General features: G+C 43.2%; 1 protein-coding gene across 1 annotated transcript in view; it reads right to left on the bottom strand.

Moving 5' to 3' along the window:
• The window catches only part of AFF3 (AF4/FMR2 family, member 3), a 312420-nt gene that overhangs the window by 107193 nt on the left and 185329 nt on the right, over positions 1-19898 (bottom strand). Inside the window, exon 9 of the mRNA XM_010575812.1 lies at positions 14935-14986. Within this exon, the coding sequence (XP_010574114.1) occupies positions 14935-14986 (52 nt within the window). The remainder of the gene's footprint in view (positions 1-14934; positions 14987-19898) is intronic.

The raw sequence follows: 19898 nt of genomic DNA, 5'->3' as shown, positions 1-19898 counted from the left end.
CCAGGCCACAGCCCCGTTTTGGGGGTTCAGGCACAACAGGAGCCTCTCAGGAGCAGGGTTCTCCCACAGCTTTGCTCCGACACCGCTCCTCAGCTGTGAACGCCCTCCGAAACCCAACAGCACGAATTGGTGGGCGAGCAGGCGTTAGCACACCCGGCGGGGTGTCACCCCTGCACGCTGGCAGAGTGACAGCAGCCACGCTGGCACCAAGCTGCTCTCCGTCCTCTGAGGACTGTGCCTCATCTGCTGTGCGAAGATCGAAACCCGGGAAAGAATAAGGAGGAAAGTACGAGCAAGAGCGCACTTTGTGTTTTTAATTATTAGCATCTTCGGTGCTCTTCAAAGACGGTGATGCTGCTGTACCGCATTAGCTCCCTGTATAGGTAATGAATGGGAGCTGCATGCTGTGAGCATTAGAGCATCAACCTCAAAGAGATTTAGGGGGAAAAAAAAGCATTATACACACTGAAAAATAAATATATGCAGCCTGGCACATTCAAATATGTCTCTTCTTCTGAATGCTGATTAATGTTGCATCAAATCACAATAAAAATAGCCCCTAAGGCTCATTTTCCTATTTGTAAAAGGGTAATAATGATTAGCTTTACCAATGTTTGTAGCAGGCTTTGAGGGGGGTTGTGCGTTCAAAAGAAATACTAATGACCAGAGGAGGTCGTTAGTTTGGGGATATTCTGCTGGACCAGCACCAAATCTCCTATGACACTTTCTGCCTAACAAATCATACAGCAAAGAGTGGACTTTCATCTGCGCGAGCTTCAGGCATATTTGAAATTACTTAAATGAGTGTAATTGCAAAGTAAATTTATTCCACTGTTTTATAGCAGTTTCCATGCTCTGCCAAAGGCAAGACGGGGGAGCCCTTGAAGGACAGGAGGCTGCTGAGAGGGTTATATTTTGTCAGGTCTTCTCCACTTTTCTGCACCAGAGGACTCACATCATCTCAGCAAACACCCCATCACACAGGACCACCACCAGGCAGCGAACCCCTAATTTACGCCACTGGCACTTGGTCTCAGCACCTGATGAGGTGCTAACTGTAGCAGATCTGTGTGACAAGACTATAGCCCTAGAGGTAATTTCCTACACCTTATTACCACATAATAATGGCCTCTTAACAACCAGGCTAATCAAGAATTAATGAGGCACTAAAACATTTTAAGGAACAATGAAGGATTTAAAAATTTCTCTTATGTGTTTTATTTAAAAAGCAATTCATTTAACAGTTACTGCCCTTACTTTGGAGTCATATAAAAAGTCTTGGTACTTATCAAATGTAGCAGCTGAAAGGTTTTATTCATTTATGTTATTTACTTATGTGGGGCTGCACATAACTAGAGAACCGAAGGAAACCTAACGGGACCAGAACCAGATTTGGGCCCCATCCACCTCCCTCATGTCTGTACGTCCATCTGTCTGCTCAGGCACTCTCCTGCTCTCACACGGGAAGCCTGTTTGTGGGACAGTGAAGTGCGACATGAAAAATATAACGAAGCCAGCCCAAATTAACATGACTGCCAAAAGAGGATTTTGCATTATCTCTGGAAAGCTAGGACTGTCTTTTTTTTTTTTTTTTTTTTCAGGAAGGGAGAGTGCACTTTAATGGGGGAGCCATCCTTGATGGAAGTGTTTGAGAAACTCAGAGTGAAATAGGTGGGAAAAAAAGTAGGGATAATTTACGCTAGTAAAGGATTTCATATCAGTGACTCAAAGCTGAATTAAAGCATGAAAACATGTGCCTTTACCATCAGCCTGGAAGGGATAATCAAAGCAAAAACACATTCAAATTTGACTTATTTTTTAAAACTTCCTTCTCTCATGAAAGGGTGGGGGATATATCCTGGTTTGCTGAGAAAATCCCCAAATAGATCATTCTGTGACAGATAACTGTTATGATTATTAATTCCACTGCTGACATTGAAATTAAACTGATTCCCAACATAATGGATGAGTAAATAGCACATCAGAAATTCTCAGATGCTTCCACATTTCCTATGCAATCAAAAAAAGAACTCCCTCATTAAATAATACACTGACAGAAAAGGCAATTTGATTAAATAAACCTATCTGCCAATCATGCTGAAAGTTATAAAAGGAAAGCATTTTGTAGCTAAGTAAAACTTTTCTCCATATTAACATCTCTCTCGCTGTTTTTTTGGTGATTCTTAAAAGAGAAGTAATGGAAAACTATGTGCCCCAAAGGAAGATTGGGGCAATACCTGGGGACCTGACAAAGGAATTAAAAGTTAGTCTTCAGCCCAGTGATTCACCATGAAGCAAAAGTAACATGATGGAGGAATCAAGGGACAAAGGAGAAAGCAGCAGGTGATGAGGCATACGCATCAAAACAGGAACCCGAGCCGCTGTGGGTATATTTGTGTATGCCTTGTTACATATATCTTTTTTTTATTCTTTTTTGTTTTTCAGGAGACATGGTGACATGTTTTGTGGGGCAAAAGTAGAGAAGAGGATGGCCAGGAGAGGTGAAAAGCAAGGAGAAATGAGGCTGCAGGTGATGAACCTGACAAAACCAGGGATGGGACGGTAGGAAAGCAGCAGAAAGGGTGCAGCAAGAAAGAAAAAGGAAGGAAAGAAAAGCAGAAGGCGTGGGTGGCATGGGATGGACAGCAGGTAACAAGACAAGGAAAGAGAAATCAGAAACCATCCTGTGCATAGGGGCTGAGGTGCCCGAGGATACCCAGAGAGCGGGCAGGGATGTGGGGCTGCAGAAGTGCTCCCCAGGGTTTGTGCTACCTGGCTCCCCTCTGCCCCATCCACAGATCCCCACTACCAAAGCAGCAAACGCGTATTCTCCTGTAGCAGCAAATGAGGCCACATATTACCCAGCTGCATTCCAACAACGATGGGGTTAATTTTTCATGCTATTTAATTTCATCGACTCTGTGGGCTGGGGAGAGGGGAAGAGTTGTGTAACATGGTGTGATGGGTGGAAAGTCTCTGAACGTCACTGGGTCTGGTGGCCAAAGATGGGAACGGGGCCTGACGGCTCCCTCTCCCTGGCTTTGGGAGGCAGCAGCATCTTAGGACATCAAATACTTAATTAACTGAGCTGCAGAATTGCAGGATAAGATTCATGCAGTTGCTTCTCTGTTGGAAAGCAAGAGTGTCAGCCTGGACCGTTCTGTTCTTGGTGAGTCTTTAAAGCTAATGCAACTCATACGGAAGATGTTCTTTGAAAAGAACCAGAGATTTATTTGGATAAAACTCTGGGGGGATGACAAGTGCATGCAAAGAAATAAGATGAGATTTTAATTTTTCTCAAGTAGGAAAACATAAGCTGCTTGAGCAAGAGGTATTTGCTTTCCAGCTAGACACCAAGGCTTTTATGTTCTTCAAGGCACAGAAAGAGTTGTTCTTCTCACAGTGAATTCATAGCTCTGCAACATCATAGAGCCAAACGGGATCATGCTAAAGCTATACTTGGCCACTTCTGCTAGATAAAAATAAATCGAAATAATTTTAAAAGGAGGCCTGTTGCTTTTTATAATCTTTCCATAATGCCTGAAGATCATGGTTATTAAGTACATCCACCTACTGTGATCTTAAGAAAATATACGCAAGTTGGGAATAATATCGATATTTTAGGTCCTTCTACCAATCTAACCCTCACCACCCAGCTTTGTGCCCACCTCTCATTATGTATTATATATCTCTTTGTATTCGGTTAGCCTTATGTGTTACATGTAATAACAAAACTCCTAAAATTCCATCTGGCTGACAAGTCTTCTGTTACTATACCTCTAATCTTCCCCTTTCTCTCTTTATTCCACTGTCTCCCAGGCTGCAGAGGTGGAAATTTGATTCCTGACTCCTGGCTACTCAGCATCAATCACAGAAGGCTGGTGTAGGTGCTGCAGGGCTCCTTATGTTAGCATGCTTGCTGAAGAGTGGTATCAGCCAACCACTTTTAGACAGCAAGGAAACCTACGGGAAAGGCTCAGGGAGAGGCTTCTTCCTCTTGAATAGAAAGCCTGAAAAAGTAAAGTTCTTCAGAGGAGGAAAGGATGCCTCTCCCGAGTGACCATCTCTCTCCCAGCCTCGGTGCTGGACCGCTCGCTCACTGGAGCTGCTCTGGGATTACTGTGCCACGGGATGCGATGGTCAGTGTGCTAGTGGCAGCTGTGAGGGATGGGGAAAAGAAGCAGACCTCTGCCCTGCCAAACACAGATTCCTCTTTTTTTTTCCCTTGGTCTTTCCACGTGCAGTCACTCTGTAGCAGGTCACTTTTTCAACACATACAAGTCATCCTGCTTTACTGAGACTGCTCACAGTAAAGCATGCAGCACACAGGGAAATGTTTTTTAACTGGAGATGGGCAGCACAGCATAAACACGAGTCTAGATACCCACAGGAACTCTTGGTCTTTCAAACAATAATGCTGAAAGAAGTCCTGCTGGAAAGCATCATGCCTGTCTATAATTATTTGCGAGATCAAAATCCTACTCTGTGACAGAGGAAGAGCCCAGGGTTTTTTAACAGTTTGTGGCAAAAGCCTTCATCCTTTCTTCCGCAGAAGTCTACAGAAACTGCTGTTGCTTACAGTGATTGCAAGTATTAAAGTTTGTGTCTCATATTACATTTATTGTATAAGTTATGGGGAAAATGTGGATTTTACATGAGCAGCTACATGAATTTTCTCTTAAGTCCAAAAGTTAAAAACAGTACAGACCAGAGTGATGAAAATTATTTTTGAGGTTAGGTTCTGTGATGTTCTGGGGTTTCCAACCAGACCTTTTCCTTGCTCTTTGCTGTACTGGGCCTCCATCCGAACTACGTCAAGGCAGGGTTGCCTGCCTCATCTCCCTAGGGAACTTCAGGACAGAAGGCCCCCTCCAACCCCCCAAACTCCAGCCTTTATAAATGGCACAAAGATTGGTCATCAAACAAGGTACAAAAGGGTAATTTGCTCATCCTTTGTCTGTGTATACTTTTAAGAGATTATTTGTGCTGATTTGCCTGCTTTGCTTTGATAGTAGGAAAGCTGATGGTGAACGTACAGGATTTTCACCCATGATTGCACTAAATTCTAATACAATTGAATATATAGTAAGTCCACATGCTTATCAGGTAACAGATCAGGTCTGTTTTAATTTAGTATACCTGATCTATCACACCTCCTGGAGTGTATCTCTGAAGAAATATGTCAAGAGATTCCTTCTCTCTACCTACAATTGCTTACAGTTTATGCCATGAAAGGGGGAATCAGCACAAATGAATCCTGACAAAATATCTTACAAAAGTAATAAAAATCAGCATGCAGAAATGCCAGCTGTAATTGCACTATTTCGCCATAAAAGGTCTGTGGGCCAATCAAACCACGGGTTTTTTTCTTGGAAAAAACTTAGCTTTTATCTTTGTAAGTCAGTGGTACAGTTACCTTGATTTTGGAATGATCTGTAAGTATAACCCTTTTGAATCTCAGGAACAATATACCTCATCCAAACCTTTGTCCTGATTCATCTTCAGCTTTGATAGCTTCGGTGTGTCACCGTGCTTGCTTGTCAAATCTATCATCAATTCTAAATTGCCAATAAATATATTCCACATCTCTTTTGGGAGATGAAGCTTGTCTGCATGCTAAACAAAGAACAGAACGCACAAAGCCGAGATACACACCGAGATATAATATTCTCCCTCTTAAAATACCACAGGTGAAATGATAATGTGGAAATATTCTTACCCTGAGGAAGGCAGACTCCAGTTGTAGCTTAGCAAATCAAAGACCAGAAAACTTGCTTGTAATAACATCCTAACAAATCCAAAGGGTTATTTTTTTCCCCCAGTTAAAAAATATCCACACTGACATTTAATCCAAATCCAGAGATTAAGGCAGAAGAATTTCAATAATTTGTTTAGTTAGGTATGAAAAGTAATTTGTCATGAAACTGTCAGCTTGCTACTATAAAGGTTTTAAAAAATCATAGCTATTCATGGCTGAACAGTAGGACTTTTCCACACAGGAAAATTCATCATCATTTCAGGTTTCAGTATCTTTTTGTATTTTGCACAGCAAATAAAAAGTTGTCCACCAAGCTTGAAAAGTCTCTTTTTTTTTGAGTTGGTCACTCTGTGGGAGAAACAGGCTTTTCTTTAGATTCCCTTAGTTTGGTCTTCATAGTTGTAAAATAAGTTAAAAGCAAAATGAGGGAGCTTCTCATTCAAAAACCTCACTTTCTTGTAATTAAAAAAATATATCTGTGTACCAACAAAGTAGAAAACTAAGGCACTTCAAATTCCAAAATCTTTCCATTCCTGGACGAGCTTTAGTGTTGAAATGTTAATAGGATGCCTGCATTTAAAAAAAAAACAAAAAACCAACATAAAAAAACTTGGCCTGTATTCAGGCTCAAGAGTCTGTGAAACAGACTTTTTCCATACTATGACCTCAGTCTTAGGATTTCTCTTTTGCAAAATGTTAGTTATTTTTCTTGGCAGGTGGCCAGAAACCTGTATCTCTCTTTCTCTCCCTTCTTGCCCTCCTCCTCTTCCCACCCTCCAGGCACACACACCCCTCTCATCTTTCCATCACCCAGCGATTCAGCCCCAGGACGAGGTAACCCCCCTGCCCTTTGGCTGACGGGACATGGTGATGGTGTGGGAAAAAAAATCAGGTTATGAGAGCCTGGAAGTATCGAACGCTCCCGATGGCCTTTCCCTTCTTTTGGACCTATTTTATTTTGTTTCCTTGCCTAGAATCCCTTGGCAAACCAGCAGCTCCCCATACCCAGCGGTGGTCGTGCCCCTGCTGAGCATCAGCCCTGGCGGGTTTCGAGTTGCAGCGGCTTTTGCCCAGGGTAGAGGATTTCCAAAACATGTTACCCTGGCAACCAGGAATTTTAGCCCAGCAAAAACACCACCACGCACATCGCGACTCCAGCGTGCGAGACGCCGAGCTTCCATTTATCATTTTCTTCAGAGAAAAAATACGGAGCGGGGTTGATGGTGCCTGCCTTCCTGGCAGCACTTGCAATGAAATAGACTTCTTCCCAGGTATTTGCATCTCCTGATTTTCCTGGCAACCCCTCTTTAACCACTGTTTTCAGAGCTAATATATAATACATCCAAAATTCCCAATTAGTCCCTTACAAATGACAAAGTCCAAGGAAAACAGTGCCTAAGAGAAAAATAACATGCTTTTGGTGCAATACAGGAAAACATTTCCTCAAGCATGACAGTATTTTAGCCAGTTAAATTGGTCAGCTTTATTCTAAGTGACGTTAAATGAACACCAGCATTACAGAAGCATTTTTGACTTGGTATAAAATTAGAAATAATGCCTAGTATTATATTAAGTTTTCCAAAGGGACAAAAGCTGCTGTTTTGAAGTGAGGGTTTCTTTTGCATTAAACCACTTTCCCCTTCAGCTTTGAGCCAAGGGTGGCATCAAAACGAGGGTAGCTTCCCGTGGCTAATCATTTTTCTCTCTGGTGTGCAGAGTACAGGTAGATAGTAAAGGTGAAGGTGCTAAACAAGAGGGCTTGGATCAAGGGGACTTTATAAATAAAACTCTGTGCTGAGCCCTGCAGCGATAAGGGCAGTTATCTCAAGCTATTGGCTATATCTGGTGAAAGAGAGGGCTAGCATTTAAAAATAGGACGGTGAAGGCCCTATCTCACCCCATGTAAGTCAATCACAAAACTTCCCCAGACCTCAGTAGTGATTTTATTTAGCATTCATCTATCCCTGTTCCTGTTGACATCTCAGATAAAGCTTTTTTTGTCTGACTCGAACTCAACAGAAGCTAAATTTTGTCCCAGGAAAACCACAGCTGCAATTAAGGTCAGATTGGGCTTCCAGGTGTTTTCTTTCTAAACCAAACAAATAAGCCCCATCTCATCTGCCTTTATGGGCATCATGTTTTTAAGATCTTTTTATATGACTTTACATGTTATTGAAAGATTTTTTACTTGTATCATCTTTGGCTGCTATGTGTCTATAATTATTACATGGCAAAAAAATCACCAATAATACCAATTCGTTCTTCCTCCTTAACTTTGCTAAACCTCAAAGACAGATTCAGTCAAGACCCATGTGAGCAAATGGCTTCCAAGAAAATGTCTGTATAGCATTTGAAGAAAATAGATTTGTTGGTATCAACTTACAGTATTTTTTTGTGAACTATCAGCAGCATTGTACACCATAAATCCAAAAAATCTGTGCTCAGAAAAGGTTAGGAATTGGCAGGCAAGGTTCACATCAGCATTGTGACAATACCACAGTGACTCTGAATCATCCCACAGGTGAAATCACTTTGTTTCTTGGAGCGGGAAGTTATGGTGGAATTGTATTTTTTAACGGTCTATATATTTAATACACAGAGAAATGGTCTGTACATGTACTGAGAGTAATTCTTCAGGGGAGAAAGTAGAAAAAAGAACTTTTTCATGAGACTTTGAGAGCTGAGGAGTGTGTTTTAAGATTTTAGCTGTTCTTGCTGGACTGGCTGAGCAAAGTGACAGTCTGGTAGTGTTAGGGGTTAGCTCTGCAAGGCGAGGCTCAAGTAAACAGGTGGAACAGTGCAATGAAGCCAGCCTTCTTCTTCTGCCAGCAACTTGGTTCATGGATAAACACCAGACTTTCACTTCCACAGTTTTCAAGACCTCCACCGCTCTGAAAAACACTGCCTTCATTCATCATAGTAAAGGTTTTTTTCTTCCTTTTTTTTTTTTTTAGCATGGAGTGCAAGACTTCTCTCAGAAACATCACAGATGTACATTAAAACCCATCGAAGCACTGGTGTTTTCAGGAACAATACATCTCAAAAATTAACATAATGGACCTAATTTCATAACAACTACCATTCCTTGGAAGTTGTGTTTCTTGGCAGAGGAGGGTCGTCTGTGGCTCATGAGCATGTTGATATGCTCATGATGGCCCTCAACAGAGCTTGTGGCGTTACTAAAAGAGGTGGCACCAAATCATTGGTCAATGTGCCTGCTGCAGATGTCCTTGCAGTCTAAAATGCTCACAACTTGAGCTGTGGAAGACTGTTTGGGAAGTTGCCCTGATATCTTAATCTGAAAGCTAGAAGTGGATTATACCCCATAAAAGTTTGGGCAGCCCTTTTCTTGGAACTAACTTCCACAGTTGCATGGATTTCACCCTTTCCATTGTCCTCCAGACCCATTTGTTAGCTGTTTTCTGGTTCAATTGACTTGACCCATCACGGTCCTTTTGGCAAACAAACAGAAGGATATCGAAGTTGTACCGCTGGAGGGTTTTTTTTTTCCTCTGCAGCTTGCATGCTTTGCCCCTTCCCTATTTGCCATCCCTCCCTCCAGTTCAACAAGACAAAAGCCAAATCCTTCTAATTTAAATTGGATGACCCCTGTCCCAAGATTGAAATTCTGGGGGTAGGATGGGGTACTGGTGATGGGACAGGGGCTGCCCATGCTCACCAGGTCTGCGGGCGCCTGGGAGAGGCAGCAGCTCCCACTCTCCCCTTCTCCCTACACGTGGCACTCCTCAGGACATTTACCACTTACTACCCAAGTGTGTCTTTAAAAACTTAAACTACTGCTCATTTCCTTTAGTGTTCTGGGTGAGTAATCCTTAGCCATTTTTACAAAACATTACATTTTTCAACACTTTGTACAAATATCAATGAGATAGTCTTCATGGCGGTCTAATTATTATTTTAGATGGGGGAAAGCCAAGGCTAACTTTAAATAGCTTGCACCAGGCTTTTCGGTGAAGCAGGGTGGGTTTAAGGCTCCTCTTCAAACTCCAGTGCTTAATCAGGTTGCAGCTGTTGCCTGAGAGACTTAAGGTCACGACCACACATCAGCCAGGTGTGAGAGGCCAAGCTCCCTGGGGGTAAGACCTGGACGGTGTGTTGGCAGCACTCGCTCAAGCTGGTGCTCAAGCTCCTGTATTTGAGACTGGTTGTCTCTGTTCTGTGGAGGCACCTTGTAACCGACCCCTCTGCCTCAGTCTTCCTATCTGCGGAAGGTGAAACCAGCAGGAGTTTTTTGCTGTTGAATAACTATCTGTGAGTTACTCTGAAGATACAAGGGGCAAGACAGCAGAGAGGAAGAAAAGGCAAGAAACCAACAGATGACACTTGTGCCGGTACAGACGTAGGTCACATCAAGCAAGAACAACAATGACGTTGCTCCAAGTACCTGTTGCCTATTTCCTTCCTCAAGGAGAATCAGGGTGATGAGAACAATAAGCAGCTGCTGGATGGGCAAGAGACTGTAGCACTAATGTCTGCAAATGGGCAGCTTGGAAGCTGCTGAATTTAGTAGTGTTAATGAAGATCCCCCTGAGCAAACTGTTCTCCAAGTGATGCTGGGGACCAGTGCAGGGAAGGAACAGAGCCAACATCTATTTCTGCCTGGCAAAAGCAAACAAGCAAACACACACACACCGAGATCGCTGTGATTCTCAGAGAGTATTAGCAAAGGACAAAACTTGCATAACTGCCATAAATTATAAAAGCCTCCCTCAATCTTGGTTAATTTTCTTGTAAAAAGGGAGGGAAAAATCTGGAGCAGCTCAGCATGAAAACAATTGTGGGAGGGATAATAAAGAGACAGCACGGAGGTATCTAGTTGCTAGCCCTGATATCATTAAGTAAGTGCAGTAGAAATGTCGAGGTAAATGCATAGCAGTGAATCACAGTCAGGCATGATTAACCTTGGGTAGTCTGAACTGGAAATCATTTACAAACACAAAGGTACTGAAGAACATCACAACAGACAGTACATCGAAAGTCATCCCAAGAGCAGGAGTCTTGCTGAGCGCTTTGTGTATTTGTGCCATTTTTGAATTATTGTCATATTTTGCACGCGGGAGGACAGAAGATCGCAGACCCCCAGCTTGGGAAGGAGTTTCTATGGCACCGCAAGGTTCTCTGAAACACGTTCACTGGCTGGAAACACTTTTCCTTGCACAGAAGTTTTATAGAATTAAAAGTTTTATTTGCAACATTCCAAGGTTTACTGGAAGGATCCAGTTTTTGCCAAAGACAGACTAAAATCCTGTATCTGAAAATATTAAAGAACAAAAGAGCACTCTTTCTTCATCCCTTTCCCACTCCTTAATGCAGCCCTTCAGACTATAACTGGTAAAACCAGGGGGAGAAAGGATGTTAATAAAATTTAGGTGTTTTTAACAAAATCTGTGAAAGTTTTCTGACAATTGAAAATTGAACCTTTTATCACAAAACCAAAAGAACAAAACATTGCTGGGTATTTCTGAACAGCCCTAAAAGTTTAGAAATGCTCAGCAAAGCTGTAACCAGATGACCCATAGAGAGCTATATATATTAAGAGTACAACAACAAAAACCCCCTTCAAATCCAGAATTCTCATGGCTTTAAAAGCATTCAATTACAAGGAACATGAATCAACTGGGGAAGACTCCAGACAGCTTAACACCTTTGTATTGTTTGCACCTTTTATTGCAATTCTTCAGTGCCAGCTCAGGCGATTATTGTGCATGCCGAGGCGGCGAAGGCCATAAGAATATTGTGCAAAAGAATACAGCTCTGCTCAGACTTCCTCCCCAGTTTTGCATCATTCTCATTCTCCTACATCCATCTCAGTTATCTCTAGCGTTGTAATAACTGCCCTTATTTATCTGCCTCATTAGGATGCTGCATCAATTAATGTGGATCATCTAATGCATACCAGTTTCTTAATGTTTAATATTATCATCAGTGGACAGCTATGTCGTACCGAGTCTATCTAGGGAGTTAATGCATACAGGGAAAAAACCGTATGCATAATGCTATTCAGAATGATGCATTTACCATACCCAAACCCCTCCGAACAGACCACCACAGTCCTGCACTCCAGGTTTCTATACTCGCGGAGGTTACAGGTAGCACCTTTGGCCCCAGGGCTCCAGGTCACAGGGTTATATCTGTTTTTGAGGACCTGGAGCCCAGTGGACAATGCAGGAGGAATGTCTTGAGGGGAGACTTCATGTAAATGCTTGGTTCACAAGCGCCTCACTGCCTGATTCAGGAGGGTAATCAACCTGTCCTTTGAAGCTGCATAAATAATGTTTGGATAGAGGTAGTAAATCTGCACCAGGGATGAATTAACTGCCATTGAGTCATATAAGCTTGGCTTGAGTGTGTGGCTTGTAACATGCCTGAGGAAAATAAAAAAGACATTTGCAAGAAAGAAACATTAATTTGCTCCTCCCTGTCTCTTCTGTTATTTTTGTCTAGGCTAACATGACTTGCTTTGTGGTTTTTTTTTGTTGCTGTTTGTTCCATTTTCACAAGGAAACACTGATTCACAGTGAAATGAATCCACAGTTTCTCCTGGTCAAGCCCGAACGTGCCACCTCTCCTACAACGATGTCACTCCTTTTTAGCACCCCTGCCAGGAGATGCCAACCGGACTCCTTCGACATTCTCAGCGGAGTGACACCTTGCAAGAGGGTCCAGGCTTTTACAACCCCCCGGCAGCGTTCATGCCCCCTCGCACACCTCTCCCCTTGCACACCCCCGCCGGCTCCCAGCTGCAGACCTGGGCACTGCTGGGCCTCTCGTCCAGCTGTGCAATGGCACGGTCTTCTCCACGTATGCGGGGGAAGAGTACGTCCATTACTGTAGACGGACCCAGGCACGTGCACTCATGCATCCACGTCCCCTGTGTGCTGTAGGTCCTGCTGGTTGTGCATCTTGTGCACAGGGGCAAGCTGCTACACCACCAAAAGAACAGAGGAAGTCTTTATTCACAATTGCCTGAGAACCAGGGATAAAAGTCTGTCCTAGAAGAAGGTGGAAAAGAGAAGAAACCCAGGGAATGCCAGCAGAAGGTAGCAGAAAGAGAACTGGGACGTCAGTGTGCACCTACACATCAACATGAGTTAATTTACTTCACTGTAACACTCAGGTATCCAGCCCTCTATTCAGTAACATATTTTAGTTTACTAATAGCTTTTGCTCATATTGCTCTCCTTTCTTTCTCATTTCCAGTGTTTGACCTCTGGTTTTCTCTTCCACTGCTCTCAGTTTTGCATGTCTTTCTGAAAATTTGGTGTTTGCAGTTCCTTTTCCTCCTTCTTAGCTGTATCCCTCTCATTTTCTTCCTCCTCTTTTGGCACAGCACTTGCTGGTTCCCTTCCTCTCATCTCCTCCTTTCTCTGCTGCCTCTTTTTTTCACACAAACAATTTCTCTAACTATAGGGGCCTCTGCTTCTTGGACGCAGTCATTTATCAGTGGTAACCAGTCGTTTCTACTGCTGAAAATTGCTCTGGGAACCAATATCTGCTGTGGGGTAGCCTTAGCATATAGTAACACTTTAAAGATAAGCATTATAAATATACTATATCTAGTAGACAGCACAGTTTCAGAAGGTTGTACTAAGATCTCTTATTAGGCAAGGAACTTTTCACACCTAACCAGATTCTGAAGCCTGCTGTATCTAATACAGCGCGCTATATGACACAGTATGTAGTCTCAAACCAAAACCATAAACATATTGGGGAATATCTCTGAACCCAGATTATGGGTTCAGAGATACCCCTATTGTGGGTTCAAAGATCTTACAGGATTTTAATCCAATGAAGGAGAAGAAAGGAAAGTAAAGAACATTCCTCATCATTAAAATACCGTCTAACTAGAAAAAACGCTTTGGAGGATGGCTTATGTTTTACATATTGCTAAATATCAGCAAAAAATAAATATGTTCATTTCTCTAAAATACCTCCAGATGGCATTAAAACCCTTCTTCTTTCGGTCTTTATTGCGATATTATTTTTTAAAATTATAATTATTGGAATCATTCTATTAACCATTCCCAGTAATCATACTATCAGAAGGCATAAGACTGCTAATGCTTAATTCATTTAATAAGTTTGGCTAAATATGCTCACATACTGTAATTACATTCCACAACACAATCTGCAGGACAAGCCATTTCTTACACTATGTCAAATCTTTTTCTAGATTCATTTCCAGAAGATTTTTAATGCGTGGCTGCAGCAGAAATCAAAACATCCCACAATAAATCACTGTTATTGTACCTCCTTCTGTGACTACTTTTGGCCATGTAACAAATGGTGACACCTTGCGAGATTTACATGATATAATGCTCTGCATTTAAATAACAGGACTCAGAAAACATAAATTATGGGCAAGATGCACTCTAAAATTCACATGACTGACTGTTACAAGAACTTCCCTCCCTCAAATGGGATTAAAAAGGTGAATGGTTTTGCAGAAATTCATAATGCTCCTGCCTGGTAGTTATTAAAGGAATTCACTTATCTAGCTCAGTTTGGGAGACTGATGCTATTTTTGTTTAACTTGCAGCCCATCTGTTTCATAGACTGGTTTATGTTGGCAAAACAATTCAGTCCTTTGTATACTAGAGTTAAAAATGGTAAAAGCTTCTATTGTGGCACTAGAGTGAAGGTGAACACTGATATATTACAAGTGCCTGTTCCTATCTATTTCTTGACTTCTTTTGTTAATTCAAAAACATCAACAAAATCGTGAGAGACCAGAGATAGCTGTAATTGGATTTCAAGTAATTCAGAGTCAAAGCTGCAGACTGCAGTCTTTTAAAATTACATCAGTACATCAAAGGCATATGTGACATGATGTTTTTTAGCAAGTGTGACAAACTCCGGCGGCATTAAGGTAACGTTGAAGTCAGGTTGTAAAGGCCAGCCTCACACACCCACAAAAATCTTCTCATATCTGTTCAGCGTGATATGGAACCATTTCACTTGCAAAGATCTCTGACTTACCAGCATGCAAAAGTTCTAGGAATAATTAATGTTTAGTCATTATCTAAAAAGCTGTTTTAAGAAAAGCATCAGTGAAAGAGCTTTATCTTAATGAAAACAAACAAATTCTATTTTGCCCAACAAATCTGATAAAAACACAGCTGCCTTCTCCGATCTTAAATGCAAAAATGACTTACGATGTATGGGTTGCGCTTTTCTCTGGACTCTTTGGCTCTACATCACTTTTCCCTTTAAAAGAGGAGAAGAAAATGACATCAGAAATGGGTCAGTATGGAAACTGCTCAGATGAGACACGTCAACGCTTTATTCATTACTAACACTGACCACTCTTGCCACCCTTGCAGACCGATCACAGGGCTGCAGGGGCACTGCTGGAGCATTTGCGAGCGGGGATTCAACCCTGACTTGACTTTTCTTGTCACTGCCACAGGGACTCCGGAAATGTCAGGCAAGGAAAGTCCACAAGAGAGGCTGCTTAGAGGACACAAGCTTTATCAGGGATAGCAGACCCTGGAGCAATGGAAAGGATTTCTCTAGGGCCCTACAGCTCTGCTATTGAGAGTGCACCCCGTCCAACATGCACATGCTCAAAAACCCTGCTCCAGGAACAGCAATTATTTCATACAAGGCAAACCAGCATCAGAAGGACCTGGTAAGGCAGTGATTAGGACACACTTCTGCCAATGGATGTTTTAGTTCACATTCATTTTGTCAGATTAAGGATCCGATCTTCAGCTCGTGTAAGTGGGGGCCGGGAAAGCCCCCTTTGCTATGCTGTGCATTTTGGCTGAGGCACTCAGCCCCAGGGACAGTCAGGTACCCACATGCTTGAGAAGTATCAGAGGCCCAAGGGATGCCTCTTCACACTTCCTTACAACTCACATGGGTCCTGGCATAGCATGTTGGCTTGTGATGATCCCCTTCTTGGGTCTAAAATCATCTATCTGCCCAACACAACTTAGTTACATAGCACAGACACCATGGAAGCAGGCTGCTAGCTGATGGGGTGGTACTCCTTCTGCTAAGTCAGGCCAGGTCCTCCTCCCTCCTTTCTTGCCCCCCTCCCCCCGCAAAGTAAGGCTGATGTCATTGTAATTATTGCTCTCCGAGTAACCTGAGAGAGCTGCACTTCAGTGTAAGTTTTTTGTTTAGCTCTACCATGGATGTACAGGGTACACTCTGCTTGAATCACCTTGAACTTGAATTCTGGACCTAGCAACTGTGCAGCTGCTGCTCCTCTTGTGTGTCACTGGATGCTAATAGCTGTCTACACATGAGTTTATGTTGCCTAGCAGACAAGGAGGCGCAGAGGTTGAGTGTGACTGGTTTACTGATAGATGTGTTTTTCTCCATTACCTTTTAATAAGGTTCGTTAAACCAAAATCCACCTGTGCCTTCAGAAAAAAAAATGTGAGAAGTGCTTATTTTGGTCAGGCTGTTTCAGTGTTGTCTGATTTTCTGCTCATTGACTTGACTTGAGTGGGTTTTGGATCAGCTCCCAACCTATTCCATGCACATGAGCATTACATTTCATCCATTTACTGCTGATGAAGTCCTCACCCTTCATCCATACAGTGTTGGGGTGCCAGCGATGGCTGTAAGAGGCACCTCTGGAAAATTTGCTGTCCCTTCAGAAGAGGCAGGGTTTTGCTACCAGTGTCCTTCAGCTGCTGTACAGAAGCAAGGTGAAGGACTTAATCTAGACAGCGACCTTCTGGAAGCAGGTGTCTTGTAGAGGAGCTTCTGGGTATTGCAAACACCTTAATGTGGTGCTTTTAGATCTTGTCCTCCCCTCTGGAAGGGTTTGTGTCTACCCAGTTCAGGTGCCCAAACCTTAGTGAACAGGATGGGGGAAACTCTGGATGACTTCAGGAACACTGTTGCCTCTCTGTGGATCTCTAGGGAAGCTAAGCACTTACAATAGGAGGGCAGCACATAAAATTTAGGCACAGCACGTAAAATTTAGGCACAAGCAGGGCATCCACACAGGATGGATGGAATACACCCACTCCATAATCTCTAGGTCACTTTTCACTTTTAGCAGAGACCTCAGAAAGTATATCCAGATGATGAACTTGCTGGCTAGAAAGCTGTTGCTTTTGTTGTATATGTTTGTCAGCCTTAGGGTGCCTGGAGCCCTGGAGCTCATCTGCATTACGGTAATTTGGAACAAGAAACCAATAGTAACAGTTGGCATATATTCAAAGATTTTCTATTTGTAACTTAGGCTTTTTATAAGTGATGAATTATTACCATGAACACTGGTTTGTTTGAGTGTGAGAGGGAATATGGATTCCTGAGTGCTTTGCCAGCAGAGTTCACATCAGTTCTACTTTCAGCAATGTATGTTAATGGAGCAACAAGGGAAAGAGCCTAAGTACTGTGAGGAGAGAGAAAAGGGAATCTCTGTGATTTAGCCAAACTGGATATTAATGAATTATCCTACAGTAAGCATTTGCAGCTGCATTTATGCTAATCATCACTTAACATACTTCTGTGTGGAGAGGGAGGACGAAGCCTGTACAGATGGTAGAAACGCATCAGTCCAGCCTATCAGAGTAGAAAATCTGCCCATTAATGCTTTATCAGTTCTTACCAACTTTGTTCTCACTTGACTGAATCATAGAAATTTTAAAAATGTGTATAGACTAAGCATAGTTGAATGTCACAGATACAGTACAGATAAGATTTTTGGATAAGCATATGTAAAAGGGAATTACCTGTCAGAACAACATGTTTTTTTCACACTCACTCTTGGCTAGACTAAGATTTGCTTTCCATTTTCCATGTAACCTGCCAAATGCGTGCAGGTACCATTGTGGGAGGCTGGCATTTGCCGACTTGCTAAATCCTCTCTAGCTCTGGCTTCTTCTTGTGGGCAAATCTGTGTCATCCTTTGCTTTTCTTAGTCTTTTTGGAATTGACAAGGAATATGCTACTCATCTCACTATGGGGCTGCTGTTAGCACACTTTATTTCAGGTGCTAAGCACTGTGTATGTCTCCTGAAATGGGTGCGGACGTGTGTGTCTGTGTGTTGGTGTGTGTATGCATACACACACCTCCAGAAACACACAGTGGAAACCATCAGTCCTCAGCTCCTTAGCCACAGAGCTGGGAATTCTTTGCTAGTTTCTACCTCATCTCACACAACTCCCTTCCTGATCTTTTTTAGATACAAGCAGAGGAGATGCGTCCAGATTTCTCTCATTTCAAAATAAATTTCAAATGAACTTTTGCAGGATTTCCCCATTGAATAGTGGGTGGCCAGAGGAGTTCTCTCCTCTGAGTTGGAATTTGGGTGAATCACTCAATCTAACCAGGCCAAGTTTCCCTTTCCGGGCAACAGGGATAAATAATATTTATTGTGACAAAGCAGTGTAACTTCAGCCATCACAGCTTTTTAAATGGTTCAATTTCCTTGTGGGGGAAGGATGAGAAAAATGCAAATTTTATCGATGAGAAAGACAATGTTTGCAGCTGGAGTAAAACCATTGCAAATGACAGGCTCAAGAGCCACTCCGAAGAAGGTATGGTGCAATGGGAAATAACAGCTAATTGGGACTCAGAAGATGTTCATTTGGATAACACAGTACATAGACCACTAGATTTCTTTCCCACATAGAGTCATTTGCTAGCATTTTCTCACATCCTGTATTGGGTTTGCGTGACAAGGCTTTGGTAGTGAGGAGGCTACAGGGGTGGCTTCTGCGAGAAGCTGCCAGAAGCTTCCCCCATGTCCGACAGAGCCAATGCCAACCGGCTCCAAGATGGACCTGCTGCCAGCCAAGGCCGAGTCCATCAGTGATGGTGGTAGCACCTCTGTGATAACATATTTAAGAAGGAAAAAAAGTTGCAGGGGACACAGAAATGGCAGCTGGAGAGAGGAGTGAGAATGTGTAAGAGAAGCAACCCTGCAGACCCCCAGGTCAGTGCAGAAGGAGGAGGAGATGCTCCAGGCACCAGAGCAGAGATTCCCCCGCAGCCCGTGGGGAAGACCACGGTGAGGCAGGCTGTCCCCCTGCAGCCCAGGGAGGTCCACGGTGGAGCAGATCTCCACCTGCAGACCGGGGAGGACCCAACGTCAGAGCAGGTGGGTGCTCGAAGGACGCTGTGACCCTGTGGGAAGCCCACGCTGGAGCAGGTTTTCTGGCAGGACTTGTGACCCCACGGGGGACCCACGCTGGAGCAGTCTGTGCCTGAAGGACTGCAGCCCATGGGAGGGACCCACGCTGGAGCAGTTCATGAAGAACTGCAGCCCATGGGAAGGACCCACGTTGGAGAAGTTCATGGAGGACTGTCTCCCATGGGAGGGACCCCACGCTGGAGCAGGGGAAGAGTGAGGAGTCCTCCCCCTGAGGAGAATGAAGTGGCAGAGACAACGTGTGATGAACTGATTGTAATGCCCATTCCCCAAACCCTTGCGCTGCTGGGGGTGGGTAGGTAGAGAATCCAAGAGTGAAGTTGAGCCTGGGAAGAAGGGAGGGGTGGGGGGAGAGTGTTTTTAAGATTTTGTTTTATTTCTCATTATCCTACTCTGATTTGATTGTTAATAAATTAAACTGATTTCCCCAAGTCAAGTCTGTTTTGCCCACAATAGTAATCGGTGAGTGATCTCTCCCTGTCCTTATCTCAACCCACAAATCTTTTGTTATATTTTCTCTCCCCTGTCCAGTTGAGGAGGGGGAATGATGGAACAGCTTTGGTGGGCACCTGGCATCCAGCCAGTTTCAACCCACCACACATCCAAATCTTTTATTTCCCGAATTTCCTTTGAGTTTGACATACAGGACTGGTAAGGTCTACGTCTCATTCTAACTGTGACTTATCTGATGTCTTATTCCAGCACCTCAACAGGAATCCTCACAGTTACAGGTCTCAGAGGTAGTCAAATTTCCTCTGCAACATTAGCAAAAGTGTCTGGCAGCGACCCTAACTTTTGCCACCAATGAAGAAAATGTTTCTGCATGGGTTCAGCTGTTCTTTGGTTTGGTTGCCATCAGCCAGGCAGTACCAAGTGCAGCTCCAGCCCAGCTGCAGACATATGCTGATTTTGCTGAGCAGGATGAATGAGGAGTTAAGAAGCAGCTGGAGGTACAGTGGTGTGGGAGGGCAGATGGGGGAATGGGAAGTAAAGTGAGG

This window comes from Haliaeetus leucocephalus, unplaced genomic scaffold, assembly GCF_000737465.1.
Source record: "Haliaeetus leucocephalus isolate CR32 unplaced genomic scaffold, Haliaeetus_leucocephalus-4.0 Scaffold495, whole genome shotgun sequence".
NCBI classification, from domain to species: domain Eukaryota; kingdom Metazoa; phylum Chordata; class Aves; order Accipitriformes; family Accipitridae; genus Haliaeetus; species Haliaeetus leucocephalus.
Note: the sequence above shows the minus strand (reverse complement) of the source record. Positions and strands in the feature narration are given on the sequence as shown.